Genomic DNA, 19,864 nt, shown 5'->3' on the forward strand with positions numbered 1-19,864 from the left:
TAACAGTCACTTCTTACAACAGAAACTATGACAACATATTCAACAAAAGGAGTGAGAAACTGAGATATTGCCCCACAGTTTACCAAGGCGCCTACAAATATCTTCTACCCAAAGATAGGGATTTATATTTATTTATTTTAGGTCTTAAAATATCTTTAAGCAGCCAAGATAATGCCCATTAATGTGCTGTAAAAAAGTAAGTTAGGAAGAAAGCAAACCTGATAGAGATCTTTAAGATTATGAAAGGGATTGATGGGGTAGATGAAGATGATTCCACTTGCAGGGGAGACCAGAACCAGAGGCCATAAATATAAGATAGTCACTAATAAATCAAATAGGAAATTCAGGAAAAACTTCTTTACACAGAAAGTGGTTGGAGTGTGGAACTCAGTTGCATAAGGAGTAGTTTATGCAACTAGAACAGTTACATTTAAGGGGAATCTAGATAAACACGTAAGGGAGAAAGGAATTTAAGGATATGATATTAGGGTTAGATGAAGAAAGGTGGGAAGAGGCTCGTGTGGAGTATTAACACCGGCATGGACCTGTTGGGCCAAGTGGCCGGTTTCTGTGCTGTAAATACTACGGGCTCGACTTTCCACTTAGATCGCTAGGACCCAAAAAATGGGCGATGTTTCAGCTCTCAGGATCGCAAGTTTCGACATTTTTTTTCTTCCGGCGATAGCTCAGCGATGTGGATTGGGCCTTAGCGATGCGAAATGGGCCCCAACGATGTGGAAGGCAAGGCGTCCCTAGCCTTTCTGCGCATGCATTTTTTTTACAAAGGTTTCCCATGACTGGGAAGGTCAGGGGTCATCCAGGCATGCGAAAAGGCAAAGGGAGGGAGATGGAGAGAGAGAGATATACAGAGAGAGAGAGAGAGAGAGAGAGGGAGAGAGAGAAAGAGAGAGAGAGAGAGAGGAGTGATACAGAGAGGAGAGAGGAGTGATACAGAGAGGAGAGAGGAGTGATACAGAGAGAGAGGAGACAGAGAGAGAGGAGACAGAGAGACAGAGACAGGGAGACAGGGAGACAGGGAGACAGAGACAGGGAGACAGAGACAGGGAGACAGAGACAGGGAGACAGAGACAGGGAGACAGTGACAGGGAGACAGTGACAGGGAGACAGTGACAGGGAGACAGTGACAGGGAGACAGTGACAGGGAGACAGTGACAGGGAGACAGTGACAGGGAGACAGTGACAGGGAGACAGTGACAGGGAGACAGTGACAGGGAGACAGTGACAGGGAGACAGTGACAGGGAGACAGTGACAGGGAGACAGTGACAGGGAGACAGTGACAGGGAGACAGTGACAGGGAGACAGTGACAGGGAGACAGTGACAGGGAGACAGTGACAGGGAGACAGTGACAGGGAGACAGTGACAGGGAGGGAGTGACAGGGAGGGAGTGACAGGGAGGGAGTGACAGGGAGGGAGTGACAGGGAGGGAGTGACAGGGAGGGAGTGACAGGGAGGGAGTGACAGGGAGGGAGTGACAGGGAGGGAGTGACAGGGAGGGAGTGACAGGGAGGGAGTGACAGGGAGGGAGTGACAGGGAGGGAGTGACAGGGAGGGAGTGACAGGGAGGGAGTGACAGGGAGGGAGTGACAGGGAGGGAGTGACAGGGAGGGAGTGACAGGGAGGGAGTGACAGGGAGGGAGTGACAGGGAGGGAGTGACAGGGAGGGAGTGACAGGGAGACAGAGACAGGGAGACAGAGACAGGGAGACAGAGACAGGGAGACAGAGACAGGGAGACAGAGACAGGGAGACAGAGACAGGGAGACAGAGACAGGGAGACAGAGACAGGGAGACAGAGACAGGGAGGGAGTGACAGGGAGGGAGTGACAGGGAGGGAGTGACAGGGAGGGAGTGACAGGGAGGGAGTGACAGGGAGGGAGTGACAGGGAGGGAGTGACAGGGAGGGAGTGACAGGGAGGGAGTGACAGGGAGGGAGTGACAGGGAGACAGAGACAGGGAGGGAGGGAGTGACAGGGAGGGAGGGAGTGACAGGGAGGGAGGGAGTGACAGGGAGGGAGGGAGTGACAGGGAGGGAGGGAGTGACAGGGAGGGAGGGAGTGACAGGGAGGGAGGGAGTGACAGGGAGGGAGGGAGTGACAGGGAGGGAGGGAGTGACAGGGAGGGAGGGAGTGACAGGGAGGGAGGGAGTGACAGGGAGGGAGGGAGTGACAGGGAGGGAGGGAGTGACAGGGAGGGTGAGAGTGACAGGGAGGGTGAGAGTGACAGGGAGGGTGAGAGTGACAGGGAGGGTGAGAGTGACAGGGAGGGTGAGAGTGACAGGGAGGGTGAGAGTGACAGGGAGAGAACGAGACAGAGACAAAAATAATAATCAATAATAAATCCAGGGAAGTATGTCCAACCTGGAAGAGTCGGCAGAGAGTGGCCAGGATGTGGAGGGGAGGAGGAGGGCAAAACCCTTCTCCGACGAGGCCAACGTCCAGGAGGTGCACTCGAGGTGGGGCCAATTAACCCGAGGTGAGTGTGGGAAACCTCCACCCCAGACATATCGAAAAATTTGAGGCGAGATCGCTGATGTGGTGTTCTCAGTGACCCACGAGCCGAGCGGATTGGACCAGTGCCGCAAGAAGTGGAACAGCTTGGTTGCTTCGGCAAGAGTAAGTATTAAATTGTAATGATCCAGTGAATATGTAAATCTGCCGGATTGAAATTAAGCTGCGTAGATTCCCTGCTAAGATTTGGACAGGGTTCTGAACCTGCACCCTTTAAGTCTAATTTTGGCACCATCTCCTTTTGGTTACGTTGGTGGATGGGGTACAGCTGAGCACTGAGGGGTCCGATCACCTTTACCCACACTGTGTCAGTCTCTTCGACTGCTGTCACTTACACAGTGACCCAGCCTGAACTGTGGGAGAGCTGCCCTGGCTCATTGTCTGCCCTGGCACTTTGGGACATTAGCTCCTGTCATTGCCAAGCTCACTAGCTGTCCTGATTTCTCCCCCCGCCCACCGGGGGGCCTTCATGGAGATGTTTTTGTCAAGCATCAGATCCTAAACACGATCTTTGCATCAATTGTGGATACATAGAAACATAGAAAATAGGTGCAGGAGTAGGCCATTCAGCCCTTGGAGCCTGCACCACCATTCAATATGATCATGGCTGATCATGCAACTTCAGTACCCCATTCCGCTTTCTCTCCATACCCCTTTATCCCTTTAGTCGTAAATGCCACATCTAACTCCCTTTTGAATATATCAAACGAACTGGCCTCAACAACTTTCTGTGATGGAGAATTCCACAGGTTCACCACTCTCTGGGTGAAGAAGTTTCTCCTCATCACAGTCCTAAATGGTTTATCCCTTATCCTTAGACTGTTACCTCTGGTTTTGGACTTCCCCAACATCGGGAACATTCTTCCTGCATCTAGCCTGTCCAATCCAGTCAGAATTTTATATCTTTCTATGAGATCTCCTCTCATTCTTCTAAATTCCAGTGAATATAAGCCATGAGATCTCCTCTCATTCTTCTAAATTCCAGTGAATATAAGCCCAGTCGATCCAGTCTTTTTTTATATGTCAGTCCTGCCATCCTGGGAATCAGTCTGGTGAACCTTCGCTGCACTCCCTCAATAGCAAGAATGTACTTCCTCAGGTTAGGAGACCAAAACTACACACGATACTCAAGGTGTGGTCTCACCAAGGACTTGCAGTAAGACCTCCCTGCTCCTATACTCAAATCCCCTCGCTATGAAGGCCAGCATGCCATTAGCTTTCTTTACTGCATGCTGTACCTGCATGCCTACCTTCAATGATTGATATACCATGACACCCAGGTCGCGTTGTATCTCCCCCCTTTTAATAATCTGTCACCATTCAGATAATAATCTGCCTTCCTGTTTTTGCCACCAAAGTGGATAACCTCACACTCATCCACATTATACTGCATCTGCCATGCATTTGCCCATTCACCTAACCTGTCCAAGTCCCCCTGCATCCTCCTCCCAGCTTAGTGTCGTCTGCAAACTTGGGGATATTACATTCAATTCCTTCGTCTAAATCATTAATGTATATTGTAAATAGCTAGGGTCCCAGCACTGAATCCTGCGGCATCCCAGTAGTCACTGCCTGCCATTCTGAAAAGGACCCATTTTATTCCTACTCTTTGCTTCCTGTCTGCCAACCAGTTCTTTATCCACTTCAATACATTACCCCCAATACCATGTGCCTTAATTTTGCACACTAATCTCTTGTGTGAGACCTTGTCAAAAGCTTTTTGAAAGTCCAAATACACATCCACTGGTTCTCCCTTGTCGAGTTACATCCTCAAAAAATTCTAGAAGATTTGTCAAGCATGATTTCCCTTTCATAAATCCATGCTGACTTACCGGTCCTGTCAATGCTTTCCAGATGCGCTGCTATTATATCTTTAATAATTGATTCCAGCATTTTCCTCACCACCGATGTCAGGCTAATCCGTCTAATAATTCCCTGTTTTCTCTCTCCCTCCTTTTTTAAAAAAAGTGGGGTTACATTTGCTACCCTCCAATCCATAGGAACGGAACAAAAGTCCATGGAATGTTGGAAAATGACCATCTACTATTTCTATGGCCACTTCCTTAAATACTCTGGGATGCAGACTATCAGACCCTGGGGATTTATCGGCCTTCAGGCCCTTCAATTTCCCTAACACCATTTCCTGACTAATAAGGATTTCCTTCAGTTCCCCCTCCTTGCTAAACCCTTGGTCCTCTAGTATTTTTGGGAGGTTATTAGTGTCTTCCTTAGTGAAGACAGAACCAAAGTATTTGTTCAATTGGTCTGCCATTTTCTTGTTCCCCATTATGAATTCACCTGATTCTGACTGCAAGGGACCTACATTAATCTTCACTAATCTTTTTCTCTTCACATATCTATAGAAGCTTTTGCAGTCAGTTTTTATGTTCCCTCAAACTTACTCTCATATTCTATTTTCCCCCTCCTAATTAAACCCTTAGTCCTCCTCTGCTGAATTCTAAATTTCTCCCAGTCCTCAGCTTTGCTGCTTTTTCTGGCCAATTTATATCCTCCTTCCTTGGATTTGACACTTTCCCTAATTTCCCTTGTTAGCCACGGTTGAGCCACCTTCCCTTTTTTATTCTTACGCCACACAGGGATGTACAATTGTTGAAATTCATCCATGTGATCTTTAAATGTCTGTCATTGCCTAACCACCGTCAACCCTTTAAGTATCATTCTCCAGTCTATCCTAGCCAATTCATGTATCATACCGTCGAAGTTTCCTTTCTTTAAGTTCAGGACTCCAGTCTTTGAATTAACTGTGTCACTCTCCATTTTAATGAAGAATGCTACCATATTATGGTCACTCTTCCCCAAAGGGCCCCGCACGAGCAGATTGCTAATTAATCCTCTCTCGTTACACAAGACCCAGTCTAGGATGGCCTGCTCTCTAGTTGGTTCCTCGACATATTGGTCTAGAAAACCATCCCTTATACACTCCAGGAAATCATCCTCCACAGCACTGCTACCAGTTTGGTTAGCCCAATCAATATGTAGATTAAAGTCATCCATGATAACTGCTGTACCCTTATTGCACGCATCCCTAATTTCCTGTTTGATGCCATCCCCAACCTCCCTACTACTGTTTGGTGGTCTGTACACAACTCCCACTAACGTTTTCTGCCCTTTGGTGTTTCGCAGCTCTATCCATATAGATTCCACATCATCCACGCTAATGTCCTTCCTTGCTATTGCGTTAATCTCCTCTTTAACCAGTAACGCTACCCCACCTCCTTTTCCTTCCTGTCTGTCCTTCCTGAATATTGAATACCCCTGGATGTTGAGTTCCCAGCCTTGGTTACTCTGGAACCATGTCTCCGTAATCCCAATTACATCATACCTGTTAACAGCTATCTGCGCAGTCAATTCATCCACCTTATCACGAATGCTCCTCGCATTGAGACTCAGAGCCTTCAGGCTTGTTTTTCTAAACATCTTTGTCCTTTTTGAATTATGTTGTAATGTGGTCCTTTTTGATTTTTGCCCTTGATTTCTCTGCCCTCCACTCTTGCTTTTCTCCTTCCTACCTTTTGCTTCTGCCCCCTTTTTACTTCCCTCTGTCTCCCTGCATAGATTCCCTTCCCTCTGCCATTTTAGTTTAAACCCTCCCCAACAGCACTAGCAAACACTCTGCCTTGGACATCGGTTCCGGTCCTGCCCAGGTGCAGACCATCCGGTTTGTACTGGTCCCACCTCTCCCAGAACCGATTCCAATGTACCAGGAATTTGAATCCCTCCCCCTTAAACCATTCCTCAAGCCACGTATTTATCTGAGCTATCCTGCAATTCCTACTCTGACTAGCACGTGGCACTGGTAGCAATCCTGAGATTACTACCTTTGAGGTCCTACTTTTTAATTTAACTCCTAGCTCCCTAAATTCAGCCTGTAGGATCTCATCCCGTTTTTTACCTATATCGATACAAATGCTATTTGCATATAGTGTTGGAAACTGATGTCTTTCCATGAAAGTACCGAATCAATTAGCTTATGCCATGCTCTTGTCACATTTGCAGAGGAAGATATCCAAGACTCGGGTTGAGCGCAGGTGCACAGGCGGAGGCCCTGCCCACCTGACCATCCTAACGGACCTCGAGGACTGTGCAGCAGCACTTGTGGGCACCCATAGTCGCTCGGCCACCACCCGTGGCAGTGCAGATCCTTCTCTTGCGTCATGTGAGTAATGTGTAAAGCAGTGGTAATTCAAAGTAATGTAACGGTTTTTCATTATAATGTATGAATGATGTCATGTTCTGCATGCAGCTTCTTTCCTACTCTCAGGTTAACAACATAAGAACATAAGAAATAGGAGCAGGAGTAGGTCATCTGGCCCCTCGAGCCTGCTCCGTCATCATAAGATCATGGTTAATTCCACATAGATGTGCTACCATATGATGTAATAATATGTAACGTCTCTCGGTTCCCAATTATTGCAGTACTGTTGTTCCTCCAACGTATGCTAGCGCAGCGCAAGAATGTGTACCCTTCTGTTCTAATAAGACAATAAGCTCAATTGTGCTTTGCAGGTCCAACTCTGCGGGCGCAAAGGCCGCACCTGTCCCTGTCCCCTTACAGGTGATTATCATCATGTGTGGTGAGGAGGAGACCACGGAGCCAGAAGAGGAGATGGAGACCGAGGAGAATGCCCTTTGCATCGCGTCATCTGTTGTACCTGTGGCCACATCGTCGGCTTCGACTTCGACGGAAGTAGTAGTGGGCCCAAGCAGTTTGCAGCAGTCGGCCCCAATGCGTCCAACAGTGCCCACACCGACCCCACAGAGGTTGAGTCAGCGAGGTCGGCACGTGCTGCGACAGGCAAATCCTAAGGATGACATGACTGCACTGTGCAGGGAGAGCGTCGATTTGAGTCGAGAGCTCCTCCAGGCGTTCACGGTGATGAACCGGACCATTGCCACAATGTCTGCTCGCATATTGGAGGGTATTGAGCACATGGTTGTGGCAATGGGCCAGCAGACCGCCGCCATCAATGCCATCCGGCAAGCGGTAGTGACGGGAGACGGCACTGCACTCCAAGGTGCCATCCCACGAAACGCCAGCACAGATGTGAGTCAGGAGGAAGAACTACTACAAGTCATGCAGGCGCACGTACTGTGGGATCAAAACGGGGGCCTAGGACACGGTGGGGGAGGGTGGGGGTAGGACCTGGAGGGAAGCGTGGCCGCAGGTAGGGAGGAGAAATTGTTATTGTTGTTATTATTAAAAATGTGTTGAATGTTGGGGGTGTTGGGAGGGTGGGAGGGTGTTTGTTGAATTTTATTGTTGGGTGACTGTTGGGGGGGGTGGGGGGGGAGGGGGTATTAATTTTAAAAAATTATCCAATTTTGTAAATTTTATTTGAAATTTTACAATTGTCATGCACTGCCTTCTAATAACGTAAGGTATAACAGGAGTACAATTCTTGGAAAACAATGGCCAGGATGAAACATAACGCAACTACAACTGACACCAATGTAAGTTCATGCAAAGTGTTCATTTATGAGCTGCTGATGCAAGAGTTTTGCAGCTGCGTAACTCCTACGGGGTCTTTCCTGTCTTGCGGGGGCACGGGTTCATCGCCAGGCTGGTTGTCCTCCCCGAGGTCCTCGTCATCCTCCTCCTCCGCCTCCCCTCTCTCCTGAGGTGGACCGGCGGTCCCATCTGGCAATTTTTGTCCTCTCCTTATAGCTAGGTTATACAACATGCAACACATCACAATGAACTCAGAGACCTGGTCAGAGTGGTATTGTAGACTGCCTCCAGAGTGGTCTAGGCACTCTGCGTGAGCACTCCAATTGTCTTTTCGACGATGTTGCGTATAGCTATATGGATTTCATTATAGTGCTTCTCAACTTCCATCTGGGGATTAGGCAGGGGGGTCATGAACCAGCTGGCAAGGCCATATCCTTTATCTCCCAGCATCCAGCCATGACCTTGGGGCTGACTCTTAAACAGGTCAGAGACAGTGCTCTCACGCAAGATGTGCGCGTCATGGATGCTGCCTGGAAAATTTGCATTTACTGCCATGATTATTTGGTTGTAGTCAACAACGAGCTGCACATTCAGGGAGTGGAATCCCTTTCGGTTATGAAACACCTCCGCATCCTTTAAAGGTGCTCTCAGGGCGATGTGCAGTCTATTGCTCCCTGCACCTTGGCGAAGTTTGCTATTCTCGAGAAACCCAGAGCCCCCTCGGTCTGTGCCTCCCTGGTCATAAGGGAAGCTTATAAAGTCCATCCTGTGAGCGTAAAGGGCTTCAGTCACCTGTGGAATGGAGCAATGTGTGGCTTACTGAGAGATAGTCAGCTGAGGCCTGAAAGGAGCCTAATGCATAGAAGGAAAGTGCCGCAATAACCTTAACCTCAATGGGCAGTGCGGTCCTGATGGTGCTGGTAGGCTGCAGATCTCCCTTGATGAGCTTGCATATCTCAGCGATGACCTTCTTTCGGAATCGCAGCCTCCTAAGGCACGTGTTATCGGACAAGTTCAGGTATGATCGCTTTTCCCTGTAACTGCGTCAGGTGTAAGGTCTCCTCCTCTGCAACTGTCTGCCTTCTTCAATATACCTTCTCCCATCTTCAGTCTGCAGCATGTGATTATTCACCAATAATGGTAGAGAAGTTACAGACCCATTACTATTGCTATAAATGCCCTAAATTTGTCCTCAATAGAAATGTGAGCAGATGATTGCCAAAGAGTCAATAAGGCTCTTAAAATAACTCACAAATTAATTCTCCTCATAAGTCCCTTCTTCAAGCAGCCTCTCAATTCCTCCGATGTTCAAAATGGCGTCTGTAATGCCGAGTCCTGCCGAACAGTGCCAGTCGGGAGCAGCTTATCTCCGGCGATCTTCTCAGCGAGCGATCACCTCGGCAATGTCAAAATCTTGTGTGCCAAAAGTTGGTCCGCTGATCTTTGGGTCCAACTTTCAAATTTTAAGGTGAAATGGGCGATAGCCTGCATATTTGGGCAATAGCCCAGCGATCATCAAGGGAAAGTCTAGCCCTATGTTTAGAAGTTGATTTTAGTGGAGTCTATCTACATTCATGATTCAAGATAAAAATTATTATCTCTCAGGTTCTCAGATTTGTTTTTGTCCCCATAGCTTACTCAAAGCTAACAACCATTAAATAGGGTTTGTTTGCACACAGTATATAACATTTAAAATAAAATCGAACTCTTCCAGCAAGTTCAAATCTACTTTATATTAGCCTGGATTTAATGCTCAGTGACAAATGAACGGCACCAGCCATTCACTACACTTACACTTGCCGACAGAGTTTCTATGGGGTTTTGCACTGGAACTTGTGGTGATTAGAAACCCATTTCACTGCCGTGCTCTCGACAGGGAATCTGAGACCTGTGTGAACAAGTCAAGCACCTGTGTATCTCCTCAACCAATCAGATTGAAGAATCTTTACTGAAGCAGATAGTCTGAACCAGGAAGTGCAAGTAAGAATAGTTAATTCAATGCCAAATCATGTACACAAAATAAAAAAGAGAATGAAAGATGGGATTAAGAGAGATGAGAGATTGAACAAAAATGAAAATAAATGTAAATTATTTTATTCTTTTAAATCTCAAAAAATAATTAAAATCTGAAGGAATGAGACTCCAAACTTGTAAATATTAATTTTCAGTGCTAGAGAGATTTTTTGGCAGTAATTAAGTCTCATCACATCTTTAAAAATGTACTTACACTGGAATGGACAAGTCCTAACTTTGTCAGTGCTTTTAGAACCCAGGGTTACCCCAATGCTAACAAGTCAGTGTCCCTGATATCACTGCTTGGCATAACACCCCTGTTTTTATAAAACCTCCAACATAACATGAGCAATGCCACAGGAAATTTGCTACTATATGATCTGGATTTAAGTAAAAAACCAATCATCAAAATTTGTTGATTACACCAAATTGGAGGTTTTATGCAAATTGTGATGAAGATTATGAAAGACTGAAGGAGGAAATGGACAGATTGGTAGGATGATCAGATAGGGAACAGAAGTAGCTCAATGCAGGAAAATGTGAAGAAAGAATAGGGAAAGGAAATACACCTTAAATGGAGCAAGGGGATAGAGGGACTATGGTGTGTTTAGACAGGTAAATGAAAAGGTGGCAGTAGAAGTAAACAGACCATTAAAAAAGGAAAATGCAATCCTTGGTTTTTGCACAAAATACAAAAGAAAGATGATAATGTTGAACTTGTACAAGATCTGTCTTAGGTTGCTGGAGGAGTATTGTATGCAGTTTTGGCACACCATTACACAAAGAATATAAAAGCAATGGAAAAGGTATAGTCTAGATACACTATGACATTAGCAGGTATAAGCGATTACAGTTATGAAGGGAGACTTGAAATTGTGTTTTTTTGTTAAAACTAGACTTTAGGAAGTTACGGGTAAATCTGAGAAATCTTCAAGATTATGAAGGGTTATGAAAGGTAAATGTTGAAAGATTGTTTCCACTGGTCAGTGGGATAGTAACAAGAGGGTTCAAATTTAAGATCCATCATAGAAAGAATTAAAGGGAAGGTAAGAAAAATGTCTAGAGTGCTTAGAATGTTGAATTTTCTGCCACAAACCACTGTTAAAGCAGGATCCATAAATTGGTTTAAATGTGAAATAGTTAGCGGTTTGTAAAAGAGGAACATTAATAAGTATGAGGAGCAGACAGGAGAGTGCAATTAGAGTAAGTAGTTCATGTGACGAATGCAGACTTGATGTTTCCACTTGTCAGTGGAATGCTCTGTTTCTGTGCTGTAATAATCTAAATTAAGATTTTACAAATTGCCAACATAACTGCAAAATTCTCCAGAAAATTCTTCACAGAGTATCCCCAGATGAAAGAGGTGTTTAACCCTGAAATGCCTCATGTTAAAATGCAGTAGCATCTAGCAATGTCATACAAATATCAAATACATAGGAACACAAGATCAAGAGTAGGCCATTTAGCCCCTCGAGCCTGTTCCACCATTCAATGAGGCCATGACTGATCTGTGACCGAACGCCATATACCCACCATTGCCCGATATCCCTCAACACCATTGGTAAACATATACTTATCAATCTCGGATTTAAAATTAACAAGTCACCCAGCATCAACTGTCGTTTGCAGAAGAGAGTCCCAAACTTCTATCACCCTTTGCGTGTAGAAGCGTTTCCTAACTTCACTCCTGAAAGGCCTGGCTCTAATTTTTAGACGATGTCCCCTAGTCCTAGATTCCCCAACCAGCGGAAATAGTTTCATTCTTTCTACCCAATCTGTTCCTCTCAATATCTACTTTGAATACTTTGATCAAATTAACCCTTAAACTTTTAAATTCCAGGGAATAGAATCCTAGTTTGCATAATCTCTCCTCATAATTTGCCCCTGGAGTGCAGGTATCAATCCAGTAAATATACGCTTCATTCCCTCCAAGGCCAATGTATCATTCCCGAAGGTGCGGTGCCCAGAACTGAACATAGTAATCCAGGGTGTATTCCAACCAGGGCTGCAGCATGACTTCGAACCCCTTGTATATATATTTATCATAAGGCCAGCATTCTATTAGACTTCTGGATAATTTTTTGGACCTGTCCATGACATTTTAATTATCTATCTATTGTAAATAATGACGCCAAGTAATTATTTAACAATCCCGACATTTCTTTATTTTCATTTATAATAAGAACATAAGAAAATAAGAATTAAGAACAGGAGTAGGCCATACGGCCCCTCGAGCCTGCTCCGCCATTAAATAAGATCATGGCTGATATGATCATGGACTCAGCTCCACTTTCCTGCCCGCTCCCCATAACCCCTTATCGTTTAAAAATGGTCTATTTCTGTCTTAAATTTATTCAATGTCCCAACTTCCACAGCTCTCTGAGGCAGCAAATTCCACAGAAACCTTCAGAGAATAAATTTCTCCTCATCTCTGTTTTAAATGGGCGATCCCTTATTCTAAGATCATGCCCTCTAGTTCTAGTCTTCTCCCATCAGTGGAAACATCCTCTCTGCATCCACCTCTCATTCTTCTGAATTCCAATGAGTATAGGCCCAACCTACTCAACTTTTCCTCATAAAGTCAACCCCCTCATCTCCGGAATCAACCTAGTGAACCTTCTCTGAACTGCCTCCAAAGCAAGTATATCCTTTCGTAAATATGGAATCCAAAACTGCACCTAGTATTCCAGGTGTGGCATCACCAATATCCTGTATAGCTGTAGGAAGACTTCCCTGATTTTATACTCCATCCCCTTTGCAATAAAGGCCAAGATTCCATTGGCCTTCCTGATCACTTACTGTACTTGCACACTATCTTTTTGCACAAGTACCCCCAGGTCCCGCTGTACTGCAGCACTTTGCAATCTTTCTCCATTTAAATAATAACTTGCTCTTTGATTTTTTTTCTGCCAAAGTGCATGACCTCACACTTTCCAACATTATACTCCATCTGCCAAATTTTTGCCCACTCACTTAGCCTGTCTATGTCCTTTTACAGATTTTTTGTGACCTCCTCACATTTTTGTATCGTCAGCAAACTTGGTTATGTTACACTCAGTCCCTTCTTCCAAGTCGTTAATATAGATCATAAATAGTTGGGGTTCCAGGACTGATCCCTGCGGCACCCCACTGATTGCCAACCAGAGAATGAACCATTTATCCCGACTCTGTTTTCTGTTAGTTAGCCAATCCTCTATCCATGCTAATGATATTGCCCCCAACCCCGTGAACTTTTATCTTGTGCAGTAACCTTTTATGTGGCACCTTGTCAAATGCCTTCTGGAAGTCCAAATACATCACATCTACTGGTTCCCCTTTATCCACTCTGTTCGTTACATCCTCAAAAAATTCCAGCAAATTTGTCAAACATGGCTTCCCCTTCATAAATCCATGTTGACTCTGTCTGACCGAATTTTGCTTTTCCAAATGTCCTGCTACTGCTTCTTTAATAATGGACTCCAACATTTACCCAACCACAGATGTTAGGCTAACAGGTCTATAGTTTCCTGCTTTTTGTCTGCCTCCTTTTTTGAATAGGGGCATTACATTTGCAGTTTTCCAATCTGTTGTGACCTCCCCAGAATCCAGGGAATTTTGGTAAATTACAACCAATGCATCCACTATCCCTGCCACTACTTCTCTTAAGACCCTAGGATGCACGCCATCAGGTCCAGGGCACTTATTTGCCTTTAGTCCCATTATCTTAGTGAGTACCACCTCCTTAGTGATTGTGATTGTGTTACGTTCCTCCCCACCTATAGCCCCTTGACTATCCACTGTTGAAATATTGTTAGTGTCCTCTATCATAAAGACTGATACAAAATATTTGTTCGGAGTTTATGCCATCTTCATGTTCCCCATTACTAATTTTCCGGTCTCGTCCTCTAAGGAACCAACATTTACTTTAGCCACTCTTTTCCTTTTTACATACCTATAGAAACTCTTGCTATCTGTTTATATATTTTATGCTAGTTTACTTGCATAGTCTCTCTTCCCTTTCTTAATCATTTTTTTAGTCATTCTTTGCTGGCTTTTAAAAGCTTTCCAGTCTTCTGTCCTCCCACTAGTTTTGGTCACTTTGTATGCCCTTGTTTTTAATTGGATACCGTCCTTTATTTATTTAGTTAGCCACGGACGGCTATCTTTTCTCTTACACCCTTTCTTCCTACTGGAATATATTTTTCTTGAGAGTTGTGAAATATCTCCTTAAATGTACACCACTGTTCATCAACCATCCTACACTTTAATCTATTTTCCCAGTCCACTTTAGCCAACTCTGCCCTCAAAATACCAGTTTTTAATGAGGCCCATATTGCTCTTAACCACCCTCTTTTTCCTAATATAATTGTAAATGTTTCTTGTATTGATTTTGATATTGCTTGCAAATTTCTTTGCATACTCCCTTTTTGTAGCTCTTACTATCTGTCTTATGATCGGTTTTGTCACCCTTTGCTGTTCTTTGTATCCCTCCCATTCACCACGATTTGTGCCACTTTTTTCATTTAGTTTTATATTGTCCCTTACATCTTTAGTCACCCATTGCTTTTTTTTGGCAAGTAGAGCTCTTGCCCCTCAGGTATAAACTGGTTCTGTATCACGTTGAATTATTTTATGAAATTTCCCACTGATCTTCTATTGTTTTACCCATTAACAGATTTGCCCAGTTTTCTGTGGACAGACTCTGTCTCATCCCGTTGAAATTGGTCTTGCCTAAATCTAGAATCTTAGTAGCTGTTTTGCGTTTCTCCCTTTCAAACATAACATTGAACGTTCATTATTAAATATAATATGGCCTGTCCCCTTGTTGGTTCTAGGACATATTGTTGCAGAAAATTATGTTAAACACACTCAAAACATTTGCTCTTTGACATAAGCTCATCTGCTTATCCCAATCTATAGGGAAGTTAAAAGCCACCATTAAAACTACTACATGCTTGTCTAATCTCTGCATTAATACATTCTGCTTCTTCACAGCTGCTACCAGGGGGCCTGTACACAAGTCCCACTGCAGTCTTAAATCCTTTTCAATTTCTTAATTCTACTCAAAGTCTCCACTGCCTGCTTACCTCGCATTATACCATCTCTTATCATAGAAGTCATTTCATCCCCTTCTACAAGATTTCATATTCTTCCTGTAGATCTTATAACCTGGTATACTTAGTTCCCAGTCCTGACCGTCTTGCAGCCATGTCTCAGTAATGGCTACCATGTCATACCCTCCAAGTTGAATTTGTGCCTGTAATTCATTTAATTTGTTCTTTATACTCCATGCGTTTGTATAAAGATCACTTATTTTGGCCACACACCCTAACCTGTCCTTCTGCTCACACATTTCTTTTTTCTCTTTCCTGATTTAATTACTTTATATATTTTAGTTTTCCCTTTCCCTGCAGCGGCTAACTCACAATTTCTGACTATTACTCTACTCTCATCCTTTTTATTTGTTTTACAATTATTATTTATATTACTTTTCCACCCGAGCTCTCAAGCTGGAACAAAACGTTGTAGTGCAAATGGAGCTCCTCTGTCAGTATGAATTAATAACAGTCTTGCGTGGATTCACAAAAGTAAACATAATTAGTGATCCGTTACCTGTAGTTGATTATTGATATTCAGAATGAGAGCCCACATATCCGCACGCAGTCCTGTTGGACAACCCTGTCGAATGTACTGCTGAGCTGCAGCACTGTCTTGTTCAGACAAAACTACAGGCAAACAAAAGATAAGTTTAGCATGACAAACTGAATTAATGTTAAAAGCCATGTCTAGGCTATTACAATATTTCTAATGAAAGGATACGCAATGGAAATTAAAAAATAAGGATTTGGAACAAGGCTGTCTGTGACCACATTTGCTTGAAGCACAACTTCTATACTCACAGTATAGTTAGAACAGAATATGTACTGGTTGTTCCATGTGCATTACCCTTCAAATAGTATCTGTAAACATTCATATTGTATTGTTTTTTATTCATAAATTAATTTAGACAACCAAGTCTTGAAGGTAAAATATACAAGTTCTATGTAATAATTTCCAGATTGGTCTGGAGACATGGCAAACAGCTTAAAAAATTAGAACAATTTTTTTAACAAATCAGTGGAATACATTTCTAATCTACTTGTGGTCTTTATATCAATGAAAAATGTTACTTGAATATATACTACACCATGCAGATTATTTATTTTTCATACATACTGGAAACATAAAAGAGTGTAACAAGGGTAGGTTCCTCTCAAATTTGACCCTTGGGGCTGCTGGGAGCATATAAAGGCTTAGATAAATAATAGCAGCATTCCAACATGCATGTCAATATTTCCCACAGACAAATGCACACTCCAGCGACCCTGATTCAGCAATTCAATTTGGATGTGTGCTTATAATAGACAGAGTTTCCAGAGATAGCATTCAGAAACGAGAGTGGTGTCTGAAACAGCATCGTGTGTAAACTTTGATACAAAACGTCAAAGTGAAATTGCAGCACGTATCATGTTTCTGCCTTCAAGGATAGCAACCCTTCATGTTTTTGCAGTTATGACCTTGTGACAGATTTGACAGCTCAGTGTCATAGAAAATTAACTCATGCATGAAATCCACTGGTTTGAATGGTTTTGGATTGAGACCAAGAACAAAAATGTTTTTTCCCCAAACCCTGCAAACAGGTTTACAATATTACATCACGAGGTTTTGTCGAACAATGAAGATACGGGCTATGTGCAAAGATAAATGCTGGCCTGTAGCAATATTTAATTTTATTCCAACAGCCAAAAATATAACTAGACACTAATATCATATATAGTACAGTCAAGTATATATATCTGATACATTGGTAATGAGAAAATGAGGCACCTTATTTTAAGAATAAAATAGTACTTAATTCCATACTATGCACAGACTGGCCTAAATTTAAAAATCCAAGTTTCCCCAAAGTTTGTGCGCCAGCATTAGTTAGTTACGATTTTTTTAGTTTTTTTTTTTGCGTCATGGGCGGTACAGAAGTTAGCAAACGTTAAAAGGACAGGTTTAATGCCTGCTGCTTCTGCCTTTAGATACTTTAATGCAGGTGGTGTGAGTAGGACAGTTTTCTCTCGTCTCCCTCTCCCAAAGGCTAAATATTTTATTTTACTTCTTTCTCTACATTAAGTCTCCCTACATCATACGTAACAATTAACTAAATGAGTGGCAGAGTATCTGTTCCAGATTGCTGCCTATGGCCCTGTAATCAGTTTGAGTATGAACCAGGGTGAGTGAAAGCCAACTTTGCCACTCTCCTTCTGGGCATTCACTAGAGCTACTTGCATCTCTTGAAAACTCTCTTTACACCAGGGACTTGGCATGATGTAAAAAACATTGGGCTCAATTTTCCCTAGTGATTTGTGCTGTTTTTTTTGGCATGCGCCACTTTTTTTGGCCTAAATTTAAAAATCCAAGTTTCCCCAAAGTTTGTGCGCCAGCATTAGTTAGTTACGATTTTTTTAGGTTTGTTTTTTTTGCGTCATGGGGGCGTAACCAGATATCTGCGCCAGTTTTTCACAATTATGCAATTTTGGCCCACTTACAATTCTCCTAGGATGGCTGTGTGACTACTCCCCAAAAAACCTTCCGGGCACTTAAGAAAAACCAGCACACATCAAAAAATCGGCCCAGAAAGACGCTGTTGTTTTTAGGCAAAGTTTTGGAGGAGTCAAGAACACATAAATATGCATCAAGCTCACATTTTTCCAACTGAAAATGCAGCAAATGGAAGATTCATACAATTCTTTAAGTTCGGATTTTTTTTTTATAAAAGCGCCACACCACCACCGAACGTCTCCAAACTGGGCTCGAGGGCCGGAGCATCGGCCGGCAGAATCAGTCCCTCGACCAGACACAGGGGCTTGGCTTGAAAAGAAGCCTGGAGGATGGGGGGAATGTGGAAGCCGAACTGAACCGATGAGAACCCTTACACTATGCCACTATGCATCAAATGAAGCCCGGTGGGCTGGGGTGGGTGGAAGCCGAACTGAAGGCATGAGAAGCCTTACACTCATCATCATCATCGAGGAAGACTTGCTTCCACTCCTGAAGTGAGTTCTTTGGTGGCTGAACAGTCCAATACGAGAGCCACAGACTCTGTCACAGGTGGGACAGATAGTCGTTGAAGGAAGGGGTGGGCGGGACTGGTTTGCTGCATGCTCTTTCCACTGTCTGTGCTTGATTTCTGCATGCTCTCGGCGTTGAGACTCGAGGTGCTCAGCGCTCTCTCGGATCACTTCCTCCGATTATGGCGGTCTTGAGCCAGGGACTCCCAGGTATCAGTGGGGATGTTGCACTTTATCAGGGAGGCTTTGAGGGTGTCCTTGTAGCGTTTCTGCTGCCCACCTTTGAGCTCCTTCATGGTAAACGAGCCAGAGTAGAGCACTTGCTTTGGGAGTCTCGTGCCTGGCATGCGGACTATGTGGCCTGCCCAGTGGAGCTGATCGAGTGTGGTCAGTGATTCAATGCTGGGGATGTTAGCCTGAATGAGGACGCGGATGTTGGCGCTCCTGTCCTCCCAGGGGATTTGTAGGATCTTGCGGAGACATTGTTGGTGATATTTCTCCAGTAACTTGAGGTGTCTACTGTACATGGTCCATGTCTCTGAGCCATACAGGAGGGCAGGTATTACTGTAGACCATGAGCTTGGTGGCAGTTTTGAGGGCAAGGTATTCAAAAACGCTTTTCCTCAGGCGGCCGAAGGCTGCACTGGAGGCGGTGTTGGATCTCGTCGTCGATGCCTGCTCTTGTTGATAGGAGGCTCCTGAGATATGGGAAATGGTCCACGGTGTCCAGGGCCGCACCGTGGATCTTGATGACTGGGGGGCAGTGCTGTGCGGTGAGGACAGGCTGGTGGAGGACCTTCGTCTTACGGATGTTTAGCGTAAGACCCATGCTTTCGTATGCCTCAGTAAATACGTCGACTATGTCCTGGAGTGCAGCCTCTGTATGTGCGCAGACGCAAGCGTCGTCTGCGTACTGTAGCTCGACGACAGAGGTTGGGGTGGTCTTGGATCTGGCCTGGAGACGGCGCAGGTTAAATAGATTCCCACTGGTTCTGTAGTTTAGTTCCACTCCAGCGGGGAGCTTGTTGACTGTGAGGCGGAGCATGCTGGCGAGAAAGATTGAGAAGAGGGTTGGGGCGATGACACAGCCGTTTGACCCCAGTCCGGACGTGGATTCGGTCAGTGCTGTATCCATTGGTAAGGATCGCGGCCTGCATGTCGTCGTGGAGCAGGCGGAGCGTGGTGTCGAACTTTTGGGGGCATCCGAAACAGAGGACACTCCATAGACCCTCGCGGTTGACAGTGTCAAAGGCCTTTGTAAGGTCGAAGAAGGCCATGTGTAAGGGCTGGCGCTGTTCCCTGCATTTTTCCTGTAGCTGTCGCGCTGCAAAAACCATGTCTATTGTGCCCCGTAGGGGACGAAATCCGCACTGTGACTCCAGGAGGAGCTCCTCGGCCACGGGAAGAAGACGGTTGAGGAGGACTCTAGCAACGACTTTCCCAGTGGCTGATAGCAGGGAGATTCCTCTGTAGTTGCCGCAGTCAGACTTGTCCCCTTTTTTAAAGATGGCCACGATTACTGCATCTCTGAGATTCCCTGGCATGCTCTCCTCCCTCCAGATGAGAGAGATGAGGTTGTGTATTCGAGCCAGCAGTGCCTCTCCATCATACGTCAATGCCTCAGCAAGGATTCCGTCCGCACCCGTAGCATTGTTGTTTTTAAGCTATCTTATGGCTTTTTCTACCTCGGGCAGTGTTGGGGTCTCACTGAGGTGCTGGCGGGTAGCATACTGCGGGATGGAGTCGAGTCAAAGGCAGAGTCTCGATTGAGGAGA

General features: G+C 44.6%; 1 protein-coding gene across 7 annotated transcripts in view; it reads right to left on the reverse strand.

The window, feature by feature from the left end:
* tbc1d19 (TBC1 domain family, member 19) overlaps nt 1-19,864 on the reverse strand; it is a 317,152-nt gene that overhangs the window by 187,922 nt on the left and 109,366 nt on the right. For all 7 annotated transcript variants that reach the window (XM_070870665.1, XM_070870657.1, XM_070870654.1 and 4 more), the window contains one exon: nt 15,604-15,716. In XM_070870665.1, coding sequence (XP_070726766.1) covers nt 15,604-15,716 — 113 coding nt within the window. The remainder of the gene's footprint in view (nt 1-15,603; nt 15,717-19,864) is intronic.

Source organism: Pristiophorus japonicus, chromosome 2, assembly GCF_044704955.1.
Source record: "Pristiophorus japonicus isolate sPriJap1 chromosome 2, sPriJap1.hap1, whole genome shotgun sequence".
Lineage (NCBI taxonomy): Eukaryota > Metazoa > Chordata > Chondrichthyes > Pristiophoridae > Pristiophorus > Pristiophorus japonicus.